Source organism: Aptenodytes patagonicus, chromosome 8 (assembly GCF_965638725.1).
Source record: "Aptenodytes patagonicus chromosome 8, bAptPat1.pri.cur, whole genome shotgun sequence".
Lineage (NCBI taxonomy): Eukaryota > Metazoa > Chordata > Aves > Sphenisciformes > Spheniscidae > Aptenodytes > Aptenodytes patagonicus.
Genome location: NC_134956.1, coordinates 19,915,968 through 19,930,046, shown reverse-complemented (window position 1 = coordinate 19,930,046; position 14,079 = coordinate 19,915,968). Strand labels below are relative to the sequence as shown.

General features: G+C 42.6%; 1 protein-coding gene across 9 annotated transcripts in view; it reads left to right on the top strand.

Moving 5' to 3' along the window:
- Positions 1-14,079, top strand: part of FOXP1 (forkhead box P1) — a 394,018-nt gene that overhangs the window by 355,301 nt on the left and 24,638 nt on the right. For all 9 annotated transcript variants that reach the window (XM_076346645.1, XM_076346652.1, XM_076346648.1 and 6 more), the window contains 2 exons: positions 1,157-1,244; positions 7,283-7,366. In XM_076346645.1, the coding sequence (XP_076202760.1) occupies positions 1,157-1,244; positions 7,283-7,366 (172 nt within the window). The remainder of the gene's footprint in view (positions 1-1,156; positions 1,245-7,282; positions 7,367-14,079) is intronic.

The window sequence follows — 14,079 nt, the reverse complement described above, 5'->3', positions numbered from 1 at the left end:
AAAAATATGCTGGCGTAAAATAAGGCGGCGGGCAGTTGGCTCATGGCATGTTTCTGAGGGGGCTTACGTGAGTTTCAGCGTGGGGAGGGGGGAAGCTGTGTCAGCGGTGGGCACCTGATTTATTACAGCGGTCACAATCAGAGCTTCTCTGTTCGCCATGGTTAAAAAAAACCAAAAAATTTCTTGTTAGCAGGTGAGAAAGTTACTCCACAGAATACTAAATATTATACATTTAAGATCAGTGGTTAACCAGCACGGGAGGATAAGTAGGCCAAATTGTTCTGTGTTGTAAATCATAGAAGTCGGTGGAGTTAAATATAGCCCATCGTATGCTAAAGATCTTGAAATCAAGGCAATTTAAAGGTAAAAAAAAGTGTAGATTGGAGAACAATATTTGGGGATTCCCCCCCCCCCTTCTGTGAAGGTGCTAGCCCCAAAACATAGCTTTAGCCTGAGCCTTAGAGCAGTTTTATTTTAAAGGCTTTCTTTTTTTAATTTATTTTAACATTTGCATGGGGGAAGTTTTTCAGAACACATACTACAATAAACCTTGAATTCCAGCTGTTCTAGTGTTCTGGATGACTTTTTGTTTCTTTTGGATGAAGATGATTTGTTTTACAGTAACTGTCCGTATTTTTCTCTCTTTCATTGGTACATATTTTGCACATACTTATACACCAAACTTTATGTGGTTTTTTGTTCTTTACACAATCATGTTTTTTTTTTTTTATTTTTAATCACGTAAACATGAGGGTTCTATGGGATTTAATTATTCATGTATTGCATGTGTCCATTGAGAAATATCCAGCATCTTATAGTCAAGTAATATGAAATTATATATGAAATTATTTTACTATAATTTCTTGATCTCACTTTCATTTACCTAATGGAGGAAAAACAACTGTTCTGCAAAATTTCTCTTATATACAAATGAGCCGCCTTCTGAAAAAATGTGCTTAAGATATAATGAGCGATGGGAAGATACACAAGCCAAAGCAGGACAGAGGAAAAAAAAAAAATATACAAATGATCTTAAAAATCTTAGATATTGATGAAGACCTGCTGGATAACATTCCAATTGCTTATTCATCCTGGTAACTACTTTTTCCTTTTTGTTTATCCATTTCACTTAATGATTTTCTGTGTATTGTTACAGACATCTCAACAGTGAGCATGCGCTGGATGATAGAAGTACAGCCCAATGTAGAGTACAAATGCAGGTTGTACAGCAGTTAGAGCTACAGGTAAAATAAAATTTATTTTAATATTACCTCAGTATTAATCAAATCCAATTCTCGACAGCAATAAAAAATGAGTTCTGCTTTTCCCCCTATGATTGAAAACCAGCTTTCAAAACCTTCTTGTAGTAGTTTTAAAAACCGTCAAAAGAAACTGCAGCTTCATTTCCTCTTTTCTAAACCGTAACTTGAAAAGAAATAGGAAACTTAAACAGGCTGACTGATTGGAAATCCATCAGTATGTATCTAATGCTTTTTATACTCACCCGGGGGGGGGGTGGGGGGGGTGGGTGGAGGGGGGCGAGCAGAATACGGTCCCCTTCATTTAGAGTTGTTGATAAACGGGGGAAATGGTTGATGTTTATTTCAAAACGCTGCATGACCTGGCTTGTTTGGTGGTCTCTCATATACTAATACTCTCCATGTATTATTATTATTATTATTACTACTATTATTTTTTGCCATTTGTAGCAAACAATTTTTTTTAAAAGTGCCAAAAGGGGGTAAACTGGAATATATTGAATGCGATGCAAAGATTTGACCTGTTTGTGTAACTGCCTTTCCAAATGCTTTTGAGTCCTTTCTGTGTCCCTGCACCTCGCTGCTCTGGCTGGGCGGCTTTGACAGTGTGTCTGCGTGTAGGCAAGAGGTTAGCAAAGAAGGGGAAATTAAAACAATGTTGTACATTATATAGTTACCAGCTATTGAAAAACCTATTTTGTATGCAAGACAGCAGTGTAGAGATATATGGAAAGCCTTGGGCTAAGTACAGAAGATAATTACATTTGGAATTTTACTGAGTTAAGTCATTTATAGCTTCAAATAGTTGGAGAGAAAAATCAGCAAAAACACACTTAAACTTCTTGTTGTTACTTTTCAAGATAAGCATTTAAAAAAATGCCTTTTATCTTCTTATCTTACAAATTACCCTTTTTCTTTCATAGATATTCCCTAAATTTTACTTTCAGGAACTCAGTGGTCATGACACTCTTTCACTATTAGCTGAAGCAATATAAACTATTTTAATACAAGTTTTATAAAAATCAAACTACCAGTCATAAAATATCAGAGTCTCGCAGAAAATGTTATGAGAAATGATCTGTTATTTTAACAAGTTTCTCAGGAATTAGGGAAAAAAAAATAATCTGCAGTCTTCCTGGTAAACTGAGATATGAGATAATCTTTTACCAAGATGCAGTAATATTCAGGCTGAGGGTAAATCTAGATTCTTCGGTTACAGTCAGCTTGAAAAGCATTAATCCTTCTCTCCTGCAGTCGCTGGGAATGGCTGTGCCTGGAACTACAGGAGGATGCCCTATGTTAACAGTTGGACAGGACAGAGATGATACTTGGTTACCACCTCTCCATAAGCCCTTGACAATATTTTTTGAAAGATTTATCAGCGGTGCATTCTACTAATTGTTATAGGTGACTCCAAGTTACAGCTTCACACCCGTTCAGTGCTGGGGAATACCTCTTAGCTTGCAGTCATTGCATGGGAAGGCAGCTTAAGGTCCCCAAGACAAGAACGTAATTTCAAAGTGGTGTGAGGGCCAAAAAGTTCTGGATTTCTTTTTAACAATCCTACTAGCACAGCAGATAGGATGAACTGGAGGCTTAATTTAGACAGGGATGTTGATAACAGATTGAGACCATCTGTGCATCGGCCAGCAAGGATAGATGGAGGAGGAGGGTGGTCCTGCTTCTGAAATGTACCTGTAACTCCCCTCTTCTCCCTTTCTTTTCATCCTGTGTATCAGTCCTCAGATACTTTAAAAAAAAAAAAAATGCCTAAATATGTACAAGGATTTGTCCTCCAGCACCTAGTTTGTCTGGCTGTGACCTGTTTTTGCACAGAAAATAAACCAAAAGCCTGGCCCAATAGCAGGGTTTTCCATGACGTGGTCTGCAGCGCCCAATGTGTTGTAGCAAGAGCAGTTGGACTAAGACCATTGACCTGATACTCCTGCAATGGAGCAGTTACCAACAGAGTGGTGACAACAAGCCCTGTGGTTGGTTGATTGAGTTTTGTGAGCTAGATAGAAGAGGGACCCATAGCCTTTCCCACTTGACCCACGGTGCTCAGCGCTGACGAGAAGCTTTGCCTTCCAGTGGAGCTATGAAGTATCACATGCTGTTCAGGGTCCGGCACTATGGCAAGATCTAAATACCGCACCATTTCATGCATGTACAGCCCCATCGAGACAGGGGTAGAGTTTAACAAATTCATTCCACCTGAGGGATGCACTTCAGGTTTTGAGTGTGATGGACCCAAATGCAAGTTGTCTTTTTTTTTTTTTTTTTAATGCTCTTATTTACTTTTCGCACAATAGTTTTATCAGTGTTGTAGACAGAGATAAGTGTTATGTCTTCTAAAGAAAGTAATTTTTAAATTAACTTTTTGAAAAAAACAGGTCAGATCTTTTTTGTGTTTGATTGCAAATGCCCCTTTGCAGAAGTATCTCGAAGCTTTGGTCTCAGCATTTCCATCACAAACATACTTAAAATATCACAGACAAGGTAGAGATCTTCTCATATTTCACTTTGTTTAAACCATCTTGACATGATCATTTGTTGCCATTATAAATAGTGAGAATTGGGCTGCTGGGTAAAACACAAACACAAGGAACATATCCCTATCCTGAGCTAGTTCTCAGCTGGAATAGGACATCCATTTTGCAGCACCATCTTTGAGTGGAAAAACATTTGAGGACAGCAACAAGGCTGTGAGAAGTTTAAAAAAGTATCTCCTAACAGGAGAAAATGAAGACTGCTGGCCATTTTCAGTGTAGTGAAAACACTGCTTGCGCCTGTTTTCCTAAAGCATCCATTGACACTCTTGAAAAGTGGATCCTAAACCTTTCTAGTGCACAGCCTAACTAGGCACGTAATGGAAGGGAAGAGGCACATCTTGGTTGTCTCTTGCATTGCCCATGACTGGCTTCCTTCTCCTTTGTCCTTGGTCTGTCCAAAATCCTACTGCTGAAGTGATCTCCCCTTCCTGTTGGTGTGGCCATGTTGCTCCTGTTGAATGCCCTCGCTGGGTTTCCATTTTCACATGCCTGCTCCTTGCCATTATTTTCAGTCTGTTTTTCCTCCTGTGCAATTTCTTCATCATCTGTGCCTAATGCCTTCTCTCTTGCTCCTTGGTCGCCAGACTCCCGTGCTGCCCCCTCGCCTTGAGCCCCTTCTGGCCTGCGCTTTCTGTGCCTTCCCTCTCCTGCCTTTCCTACCTGTGTAGTTTTAGGTTTTAACCTCTCCGGGGCAAGGCATGTGTCTTGGTGTCCAAGTTTGCAAAGCATGTACCTTGCTCTGGATGTGTTTTCTGTTGAACCACAGTTAGGCACCTACATCATGGTTGTACCCCACAGAGGTGAGGGGAAACCTCACAAAATCAGGCTTACCATGAAGAACTGGGTGGCCATCTGAAAACTCCCACCATGCAGAGCTTTCCAAATGGATTTAAGAAAAAAGAATGAGGCTTCAGATGGGACTGTATTATAGTCCTCAGACCCCCTGTACAGAGCAGATCCTTTCGTACATGGCAGAACAGTCCTTGCCCAAGAGCACTATCAGTAGATCAAGAGCATTTTCCTGCATGTCTACTAATAATCCCCATTTCTGGACCGTCTGCACTCCAGTGGGTGCCACCAGTGAGAATTTGCTCCCATCAGTGGCCGAGCAAGCCCTCATGGCTTCTTTTGTATGACCCCACTGACCGGAGGGGCTACTAGTGACATTCTAGTTTTATACCACTACTGCTTCCTGACCTAAGGGAAAAACAGTTTAAAGAAATTCTTCAGATTTTTTTACTTCTCTTCAGTGCTTTGAAACTGAGAGACCTCTATTTTTCATAATTTAAACTCCTGCCTAACTGGGTGAGTGTTTGAATTCCTAGACTATGACAAAATGCTAGCGTGTGTCTGCCTGAAATGTCGAGAGGATCTTTAATAACCTCCATCCACCAGAAACGGCGTTAAAAGCATTGCTAAGATGATGAGTGAAAACACTACAAACAAGGACCCCGGCCGTTCGGAGGGAGGTGCACTGCTCTGTTTCGCCGAGGGGGCCCGGAGGAAGCGCTGCAGGGTGTGCCCCGCGCTGCCCGGGTGCCTTTCCCTCCTGCCGCCGCGCTGGTGCAGGCAGGAAGCTTTCAGGTGCCTGCCTTTTATTTATTTTGGCTAGAAGATGTTGTTCTTCTGCAGTAGCCTGCAGACCAAAATTTAACGCACAGATGACCCCCGCCAAGCAGCCCGTGCGCCCAGCGACTGCTACAAATGAGAGATCGCACAACAGAGCTGCACTGAGAGTACAATTATTTCTCGGTTTTAATTTGTTTTGTGTGAAGCACGGTGGCTGAGGGGTGAGACCTCTCCTTTCTCTGAAGAGGTCCTCAGAGGACTCTCAGAGGGAGAAGTTTCTGCTGCAGTGCTACGATAAGAGCCTGTCGCTGCCCTTCGGCTCTTCTGTGAAGTCCAGCGCAGATCTGGTGATGAGATTGTAGGAGATCTGCTGTAGGTGTCAGGTTTTCTCTCTTGCCATTGAGATTTTTGACCAAGAAAAGAGCAGCTGTTTGAAAAGCCCAGCGATTTTTGCCTTTGCACTTCCAGAGCACACAGTGATGACGCCATTTTTTCCCTTATTTAATTCCTGTCTTGGAAAGCCATGTGCCAAGTTTTATCCCATCATGACTCCTTTCTGGCATGGTCAGAAACCCCTCGCCTTGCGAAGAGCAAGACAACCTTGACCGTAAGGTTATGAATGGGGATTTATGACCAAGTCTCCTTTTATATACACTTAGCCCAGCTTTACTGCTACAAACAGATGACGGTGATAAGGTGGGCAGGTTGTTTAAAGTTTTGCTGGAATGCGAGCACAGTTCTCCTCTTGGCACCAGGAATCTGGCTTGTCTAAAGCAAAAACTCAGCTCTGCAAAAATTGTCATTTGTAAGAACCTGATCCAAGTCCTGCTGGAAACAGGAGCCTTTATGTTGGGCATGTAGGTTAATAACACCCCTTTTTCATTAGTATTATTTCTTAATATCTTTCCACTGTATTTTTTTTGAAGAGCAGCTAGAAAAAGTCCTATTTGCACATACAAAAAATTTCTTGTCTCCAAAAATAATGAGATTTAGTGTCTGTCCAGTGCATTGAAATGCATTGGGAAGCCATCCTGGCCAAGGACGCGTGCGGTGTGATCCCGACACACCAGCTGTGGCCTGGTGCAGATCTCAACCAAAAAACGCAAGAGACGTCCAGAGCAGGAGCTTTGCCCCAACTCTTGGGCATGATGTGACCGATGAGAAAGGGCGAAAGCATCGGGCCTGTGGCGTTGTGTGCCCTGAGATGAGGGCTCTGGGGTGGTTCCCGACAACGTTAGCCTCTCCCACCCTGCTGCCCTCAGGCGTATGCCAAAGGGATGCTGGCAACTCGCACTGCTGCTCAGGGTGCCCCCGCTCGGGTTCCCAGCCTTGGCTGCCCAGGGTGACCTGCCGAGGGGCTGTGCCACCTTCTCAAGGAAAAGCAGGGCGTTTTCTAGAGCCAAGGCCGCCCGCCGTGCCCCACGGAGGTGCCTCGTGTGGTTTAACCACCGCTCTCTCTGCACTGCGCATGCTGCAAAGCCTGTACGTGACGTAAAAGCCACGGTCCATTTGTGCCGCTTGTTTTCTGGTCTGAAGGGAGGCAAACACGTCTCGGAGCCGCTGCCTCGCTTGCTTTCTGCTGCGCCTCCTGAGCTGGAGTGGGGCTGGTTAATAGACATGATTCACTGTTGTCTTTTAGCTGTCAGGGCTAGAATGAAGCTCTTGGTGCCGGCAGGTCTAGCTCTTCTCACTCGAGGGCTAATGCATTTTGCTTTGGGAAATAGTGACACCCAGCACCACGCGTTAGCTTTACCTCACAAATAGACCGTATACAATTTCCAAACTACTCAGCACTAAAACTCTTCTGTCTCATGCCTCGGTGCCAGCTGTTTAATTAGGAATAAGCAGAGGCCGGGTTTTATTCGTACGAGTAACAGAGGATATTTTTTTCCCCCCTTTCAGCTTGCAAAAGATAAAGAGCGCCTGCAAGCCATGATGACACACCTGCATGTGAAGTCGACTGAACCAAAAGCCACCCCTCAGCCCGTAAGTACCGAACTGTGCCGAAAGCAAACAAAACCTCACAACAAACTTCTCTTTCCTGTTCCCCACCGGAGCGCGTGACGCGAAGCGTGGCCTGCTGTGGAGCCGGTCGCGGTGAGGAGATGCAAAGCGCTGCTTTGCAGGAGGCACCGCCACGGGCACCCGGGTTTCGTCGTCCCCCTCTCTTCAGGGGGTTTGAAAGAAGTTTTGTTCTAAAGCTGATGCATTGGGCCTTTTTCTGGCCTCGCGTACTAGCCTGTAAGTCGCTTTGCATCAGTCCGACTCGCATGAAATCTTAGGAAGTGTTAGGAAGGAGATGTAATTAAATTAGTGTATTTATTTTGCTTTCTCCCTGTCTGACAGACATTTACAGTAGAAGAGACTCTAGCAGCACGTTTTGATGATAATTGCGGTTACCCGGTATCAGGTTTTAGACTGTTGAAACTGAGAAGGGAAACCTTCTCTGCCCCAGATTGCCCTTTAAAAAAGGGGGTGCGGGGGAAGCAAGTGGCTTTGCAGCCCAAGTCAACTCCTGGGTACCCCCAAAGCCGGGCAAATCCACCATCTCATTCCCTGACCAAAATGACTCTTCTTCAGCTGTTGTTTTCTCCCAACCTCTTAACGCTGAAAATGTTCCTCAGAGCTTCCAATGATTATTCAAAATGGAGAGAGTGCTTTGCTTCCTGATTTTAAGATTTGTAAGATTTAAAGGTACACTGGCTTTATTTGATTTTGCTTTGAGTCATTGTGTGAAAATTAATTGAGCGTTGACAATCTATAGTTAGTACTAGCAATTTTAATCAATATGCAATGATGCAGCATAATGACAAAGTATTGGTTTATCTGTTTTGACTGATTTTTTTTTTTCTATAAATAAAGCAAACACACACCCATATATGTGTGATTTATGGTGATAGAAATAAAAAGGAGTCAGACTATTAACCCAGCAAATATGGTAGCCTGCCAAGATGCAGTTGGTAGACAAAATTAATGTCTGAAACAGAACACATTACAGAGATAGAGAACATAAAATCATTAAACACTTCGCGCACCCATTTTTACTAGAAGAGGATTTCTCAGTTTCCATGTAGTTGGAAATAAATGGCTGCAGAAGTGCGTAGGGAGGCTAGTAGACAGAAAATTGCAGGCTATTCGGCAACACTGGAGCAGATGTCAAAGTCAACGGGAAATTTCGATGCCTTCTTGGAGAGAGTTGAGTGGTAGGTATAAACCCTTCCATTTAAGCTGTTGAGATGCTGAAAATGGCTTGATCCGGTGGATACCAGCCCTCTAGAGTAGAATAGCATTCTTCTGGTTCCTCGCATCCATCTCAGCCTGAATGCAAATGCTTCAGCGCATTGTTGGCAAAGTATGTAGACCCAACAGAATGGGGAGGAGGTTTGGTTTCTATAGCTCTTACTGGATTAAAAATTAAAACAGCGGAATAATCTGGGAGTCTCAAAGCACTCTGCCTTGAGGCCTTTCATAACAGCGGTGCCCCTCAGGAGGAAGGATTAAAAACTGAAGGGAGGAAATCGTAAGAAGGCGAGCAGCGTTTGGCAAGGCAGCTCGTGATCGATGCTCAGCTGTGGAGGGCAGGAAGCTTTTGCGGGTGTTGTAGGCTACGGAGATACCAGGCGGTGTCGCCATGAAGATTAGTGTTAACAGCTAATAAACAGGGAAAAGCAGCGGGGGGGGGGGGGGGGGGGGAGGAGGGGGGGGGGAGTGAACGCAGGGGGAAAAGGGCTGTCTTGATTAGTATTAAAAATGTTTTACATTCTGGAAAATTATAGCTTTGTTGGGGACCTCCTACTAAATTTATTTTTAACTGCTCTATTGAAAATTCTGTACCACTAGTCAACATTATCTCTCAGTTGCTCAGCACAGTGTTTCTTTATTAAAAGAAATAGGCATGAATATTTTTGACTGAAAAATTAATAGCTTTTGAATTCATACACAGCAGGTTTTCTTTTGCAAAGAAGTCCAATATCGCTGCACAGCACTTCTATAACCATTTATTTAGAGTCCAAGTCAAACCTTTGACAGCTAGAGCAGTGTTACAAGCCAACATAAAGAACTCCAAGATGTAAACCAACAATAGGCAGTCTGTGTGAGGTTTGCCATTGTCAAATACATAGATTGTTTGGATTAGTTTATGTAAATGTACTGTTGTATTACCCTTTGGAAAAAAAAAGATCACATTTGTGTATGAAAAGTGGTTTCGTTCACAGGCAGCATTATAAATTCCTTATCCTTTAACTTACATGTTAGAAGTAAAAATTGGTGCCTGACAGGCCTATATTGTGTGGCACTCTGTTGTTGGATTGAAACTGCCTTCTTTTCATTTATTGAAATATAGAAAAATTTATTATAGATACCATCTGATAAATCAGAAATTATTAAAATATGTATAGGTGAAGCATTTGAAAATTAATTATAAAATGTAGAAGTATAGTGTTTTGCATAAATTGTGCTTTCCTAGTGAAAAAAATACACAGGCGCTGCATAGACTGTGCTAGACCCTAGTCCTTTTAACTCAGTGGGATAGGACTTTGGTAAAAAGATCTGATGACCATTATTGCAGTGCAAAGTATTCTTTACATCCAGTAATTAAATTTTTTTTGCCAACATAACTAATGCAAGGTGTGTGTTAGAATTAATATATTACGGTACATCGGTGATTTTAAAGGAAAGAGCGGCTGCGAATCCAAACATGGCAGTGAATTGGGATTTAAAATTACAGCCTTTTCATGACTGGGGAATGTTTTTATTCTGCTTAAAGGATCTTAATGCTTGTTTTTAAACTATTTTGTTACTGGCAGGTAAAATCGGTGACTGAGCATCTGTGTTAACCACGTGCCATTTGTAATCCACGCTGACCGTTGGTACCGTCTTTCCCTTTTGGGCTTCAGGCAGCAGCTTGGGCAGGTGGTTTTGGACCGGTTGGACCACAGCCTTGGTGGTTGTGCATCGATTCAAAACTCGCCCAGCTTCGGGGAAGGGTTGCTTGTCCAGTCTAGCCACGTCCATCCATCACATCCCCACCTTCTGGTGGCTTTAGCTCCTTGCAGTAATTTTGACCTTGGGAAGGGCGGTGGAGTGGCCCGTATGTTTCACTACACCAGTCCACCAAGACATCTGTTCAATAAAGCTCTTTAGTCCTATTAAAGCCGATGAGATTTAAACATGTTCTTCTGTAGTGTAGTGGTGGATGGCCTAAATCGTTGGCGGATGGGTACGTACGCGGGGAAGTTGCCGTTGATGTCTGGTGTACTGCAAAGGGCAGCTCTTCCCTTGCTCCTGAGGAGCTGCTGGGCAGGCAGGAGGGGGCTGGGGAAGGAGACCACGTCACGTGCTGGGGCGGTGCTAAATGCCTTCTTTAGAAATGTCCAACTTTATGATTAAAATGCCCAATGGTGCAACGCTTTAAAAGAAAACAGAAGTATCTCACGACTTAACACTCAGGAGCACGCGAGGTTGTTCCTGTTACTGCTACATGTCGTGTTTTGGTGAGACTGAAGGCCTGAATAAAGTGAGAACAAAGCTGTCTGTGAAGGAATATGCTGTGACACATTCTTGTAAGGTGAATTTTTTTCAAGGTAAAAAAACCTCACAACACAAAAGCCAGAACAACAATTTCTCAAGAATTTTCATTCTGGATTTGCTATTAAGATACCTTCCCCTACATAGTATTTTCATTGGTGTTAGTGATCAGCATAATAGGTTGAAATGGAAACGTGCTTTCTTTTGGGGAATTAACTTAGGGCGAAGTTCATAGGAAGGGAAGGAAAAGGAAAAAGCATCAACCAACAAGTAATTCTGCATACTAGGTGCTATGGCCCTCTTTTAAAAATAGACAGAAAACTTTTAAAGAAACTTTTGGCACTTTAAATAAAATGCACTGTTAGATATCCCTTCTTTAATGTGTTTTTTACCCTAACCATAGCAGTTATGATTGTTTTGAAATACTGTTTTTAGCAACTGTAATAACAAAGCATTAAAAAAAAAAAAAAGTCTTTTAACTGTTGAGGCAATGACTGAGCATTTTAGCTGCTGTAGCCGTACTTTATAGTTTGAAAAAAATAACGATACGCAGCAATAAAGAGAGATTCTCAAGCACAACAAAAGCTGTTTTTATATACTGGTTTTCATTAAGTCTCACTCCTCAGCTTCGGTTTCCTTAGTATTCCTGCCAATAACAACACCTGCTAAGTGATTGCTGCCTGCCAGGCTCTGCATCTAATACACTAATGTGTCCAGGCTGAAACGAGAGAGGAAGACACAGCATTTACCAAAGTTTTAGGCCCAGCGTTAGCTTTCTCTCTCACCCTTGGTGTCAGGAAAAGGAGTCTCTGCTCCAGAGTGTTTCAGTCCCAGGAACTCGGTGCAGCTAAATCCTCAGCCCCAGCTGGGACCAGAGCGGCAGCATCCATCGCAGAGGAGTCACTGCCCTGCAGCAGTGGGTATGGCCCCACCGTGACACTTAGAAACACATATATATTTTTTTTCTTTTTTTTCTTTTAAAAGAATTTCAGGGGCTTTTTTATGTGCAGCCACTATTGTCATGTAAAATGTTTACACAAAAAGAAATCAGACTTAGCCCTAGTGGGAGAGCCACTTACTGGAAATCTATTTTATGGGGTGAAGGAGAGGGTTACCTCTCTGCTTTGTTTATATCTAAAGAAAAAAAAGAAAATGACTCAGTCTTCACCTTTAATAGGAAGACATGACTATTTCTTGAAAGGGAAGGTTAATAATAAAATCCTAAGCAGGATATCGAACGCTGAAACAATTATGGTATTTATGATTAAGTTAAAACAGTATGAGGAAGTGTTCTCAAAAAACAAAACTGAACAAAGCACCCAACAAGGTTCAGTGATTGAATTTGCAGAATTTTAGGACCTAAAACTTGTGGGGTTTGGTGGTTTTTCTGTTGGGTTTTTTTTCCCCTTCTTGTTTTTGGGGGTTTTTGTTGTGTTTGGTTTTTTTTAAGGCTGGAGGAAATCCTCCCTCCCCCCATCCCCAGTACAAACATGACAAAAACATTTAACTCTTTGGTGCAAGGGCTGTACTCTCCGGCGTACTTGGAGAGTGCCCCGTGTTGTGCCTTATTGCAGTGCAAGAGTTCCTGCTCGTTAAAGTGCTAACTCTGTGACTTAGGCTCCCTCCCCTCTGACAGCAACGATACCTCATCCAAAAATTACAGTATGTGGGAAACAGGCTGTGTACAAAACACCAGCGCGAACAACTTTTCTAATCATAGTAACTTGTTTTTAAATAGAAAATGCAAACAGGGAGAAACCGTGTTGAGTTTCCATCAGGAAAAGAAACCCTCCCAGCCCGGTCCCTCCCTGATCTTTGCCCTGCACAATCATCCACGGGCGCTTTCGCGTTTCTAATTGACGCCAATATTAAGATTTAATAGTTTACCATTCAGATTAATATTTCAAGATGGCAACAAAACCAACACCATTCATAATTTGTTATTCTTCTCTAATTCACAACCGATTTTTCAGCCTTCGCACTATAGATGCAACAAAGAAAGCAGCAGCGAGGGTCTGCGGAGGGAGCGCAGCCCTCTCCTCCCTTACCCTAGCTTGTGTTTTGGTAACAGCACTGGCAGGGATCGGACCCCGGCTGGAAGAGGAGAGTGTCATCAAATAAAACACGGAAAAAGGAAAAACTTCGCTAGCGATCGACAAGGTCGTGTTTCATTAACTTGTTGGTTCAGGCTCGCAAATGGTCGTCGGAGGTGAAACGCAGCACACTCGCTGCGTTCCAGCTTTTTGTTCTCTCTTTCCTCACAGACTGCAGTCATGTTTAATTTGGAAACTGGGCTCCTTTGGCAAATTAGCAATTAGAACAATTTTGTGGGAATATGTATATGTGTCATTAGTTTTCCTGCAAATTAATAGCGAGAGCAGAGGTCAGGCAGAAATTTTCCACTTGACTGCAGCTCCTCTGTTGAGATTTGGCACTTTGTTTTGGAACGGCCACAGCTGCTCAAAGCCACAGTCTTCCTTTAGGAACTGTCTTTTAATTAGTTTACCTCATAGCCATTATTACAAATATTACTGCCTCCCCTCCTTGAAATAAAATTACTGTTTCTACAAAATATTCCGGTGACATCTTGCACCACTGCACATTGATGGTGGGGTCACTCGGATGCAGCGTTTAATCATTAGATCACCTCCATAAGCATCTCCTAATTAGAGTCCTTACAATACAATTTTATCTGGTAATTAGCTGAGATTGGCTGCTTCCTCTGTAGCTTATTAGTGGCAGCCCAGCAGTGGGTGTGAATCACAGTGTCATTTGTCAAGCCTGTTAAAGCCCCCCCCTTTGCTCGTCCTCTTCTGTGTTTATTCCTAGTTGCTACCTACGCTGAAAAGCCTAAAGAAATTTAACTGGATTCAAATTCTTTAAGCAGGGAACACTGACCTTTGTGGATCCTTCCTCGCAGTTTCCTAGTAGAAACAGATTAAATGTTAAATTTTTGCACACTAAAAAGGGAAGGGGACTCTTTTGAAATGGAGTAGTTGGAGCCGTAATGATGAAGCACGAGCAGTGATCTTTCCAACAGGAGGGCCCGGCTGCCGAGCCTGCGCTAGAGACGGGCACTTAAAATTGATGCAGATTTGCTCGCAGTTATTGGACTGTTAAAATGTCCATTTAGAAACTGAGATAAAATACAGTAGATTTAATTTCATGGTGGG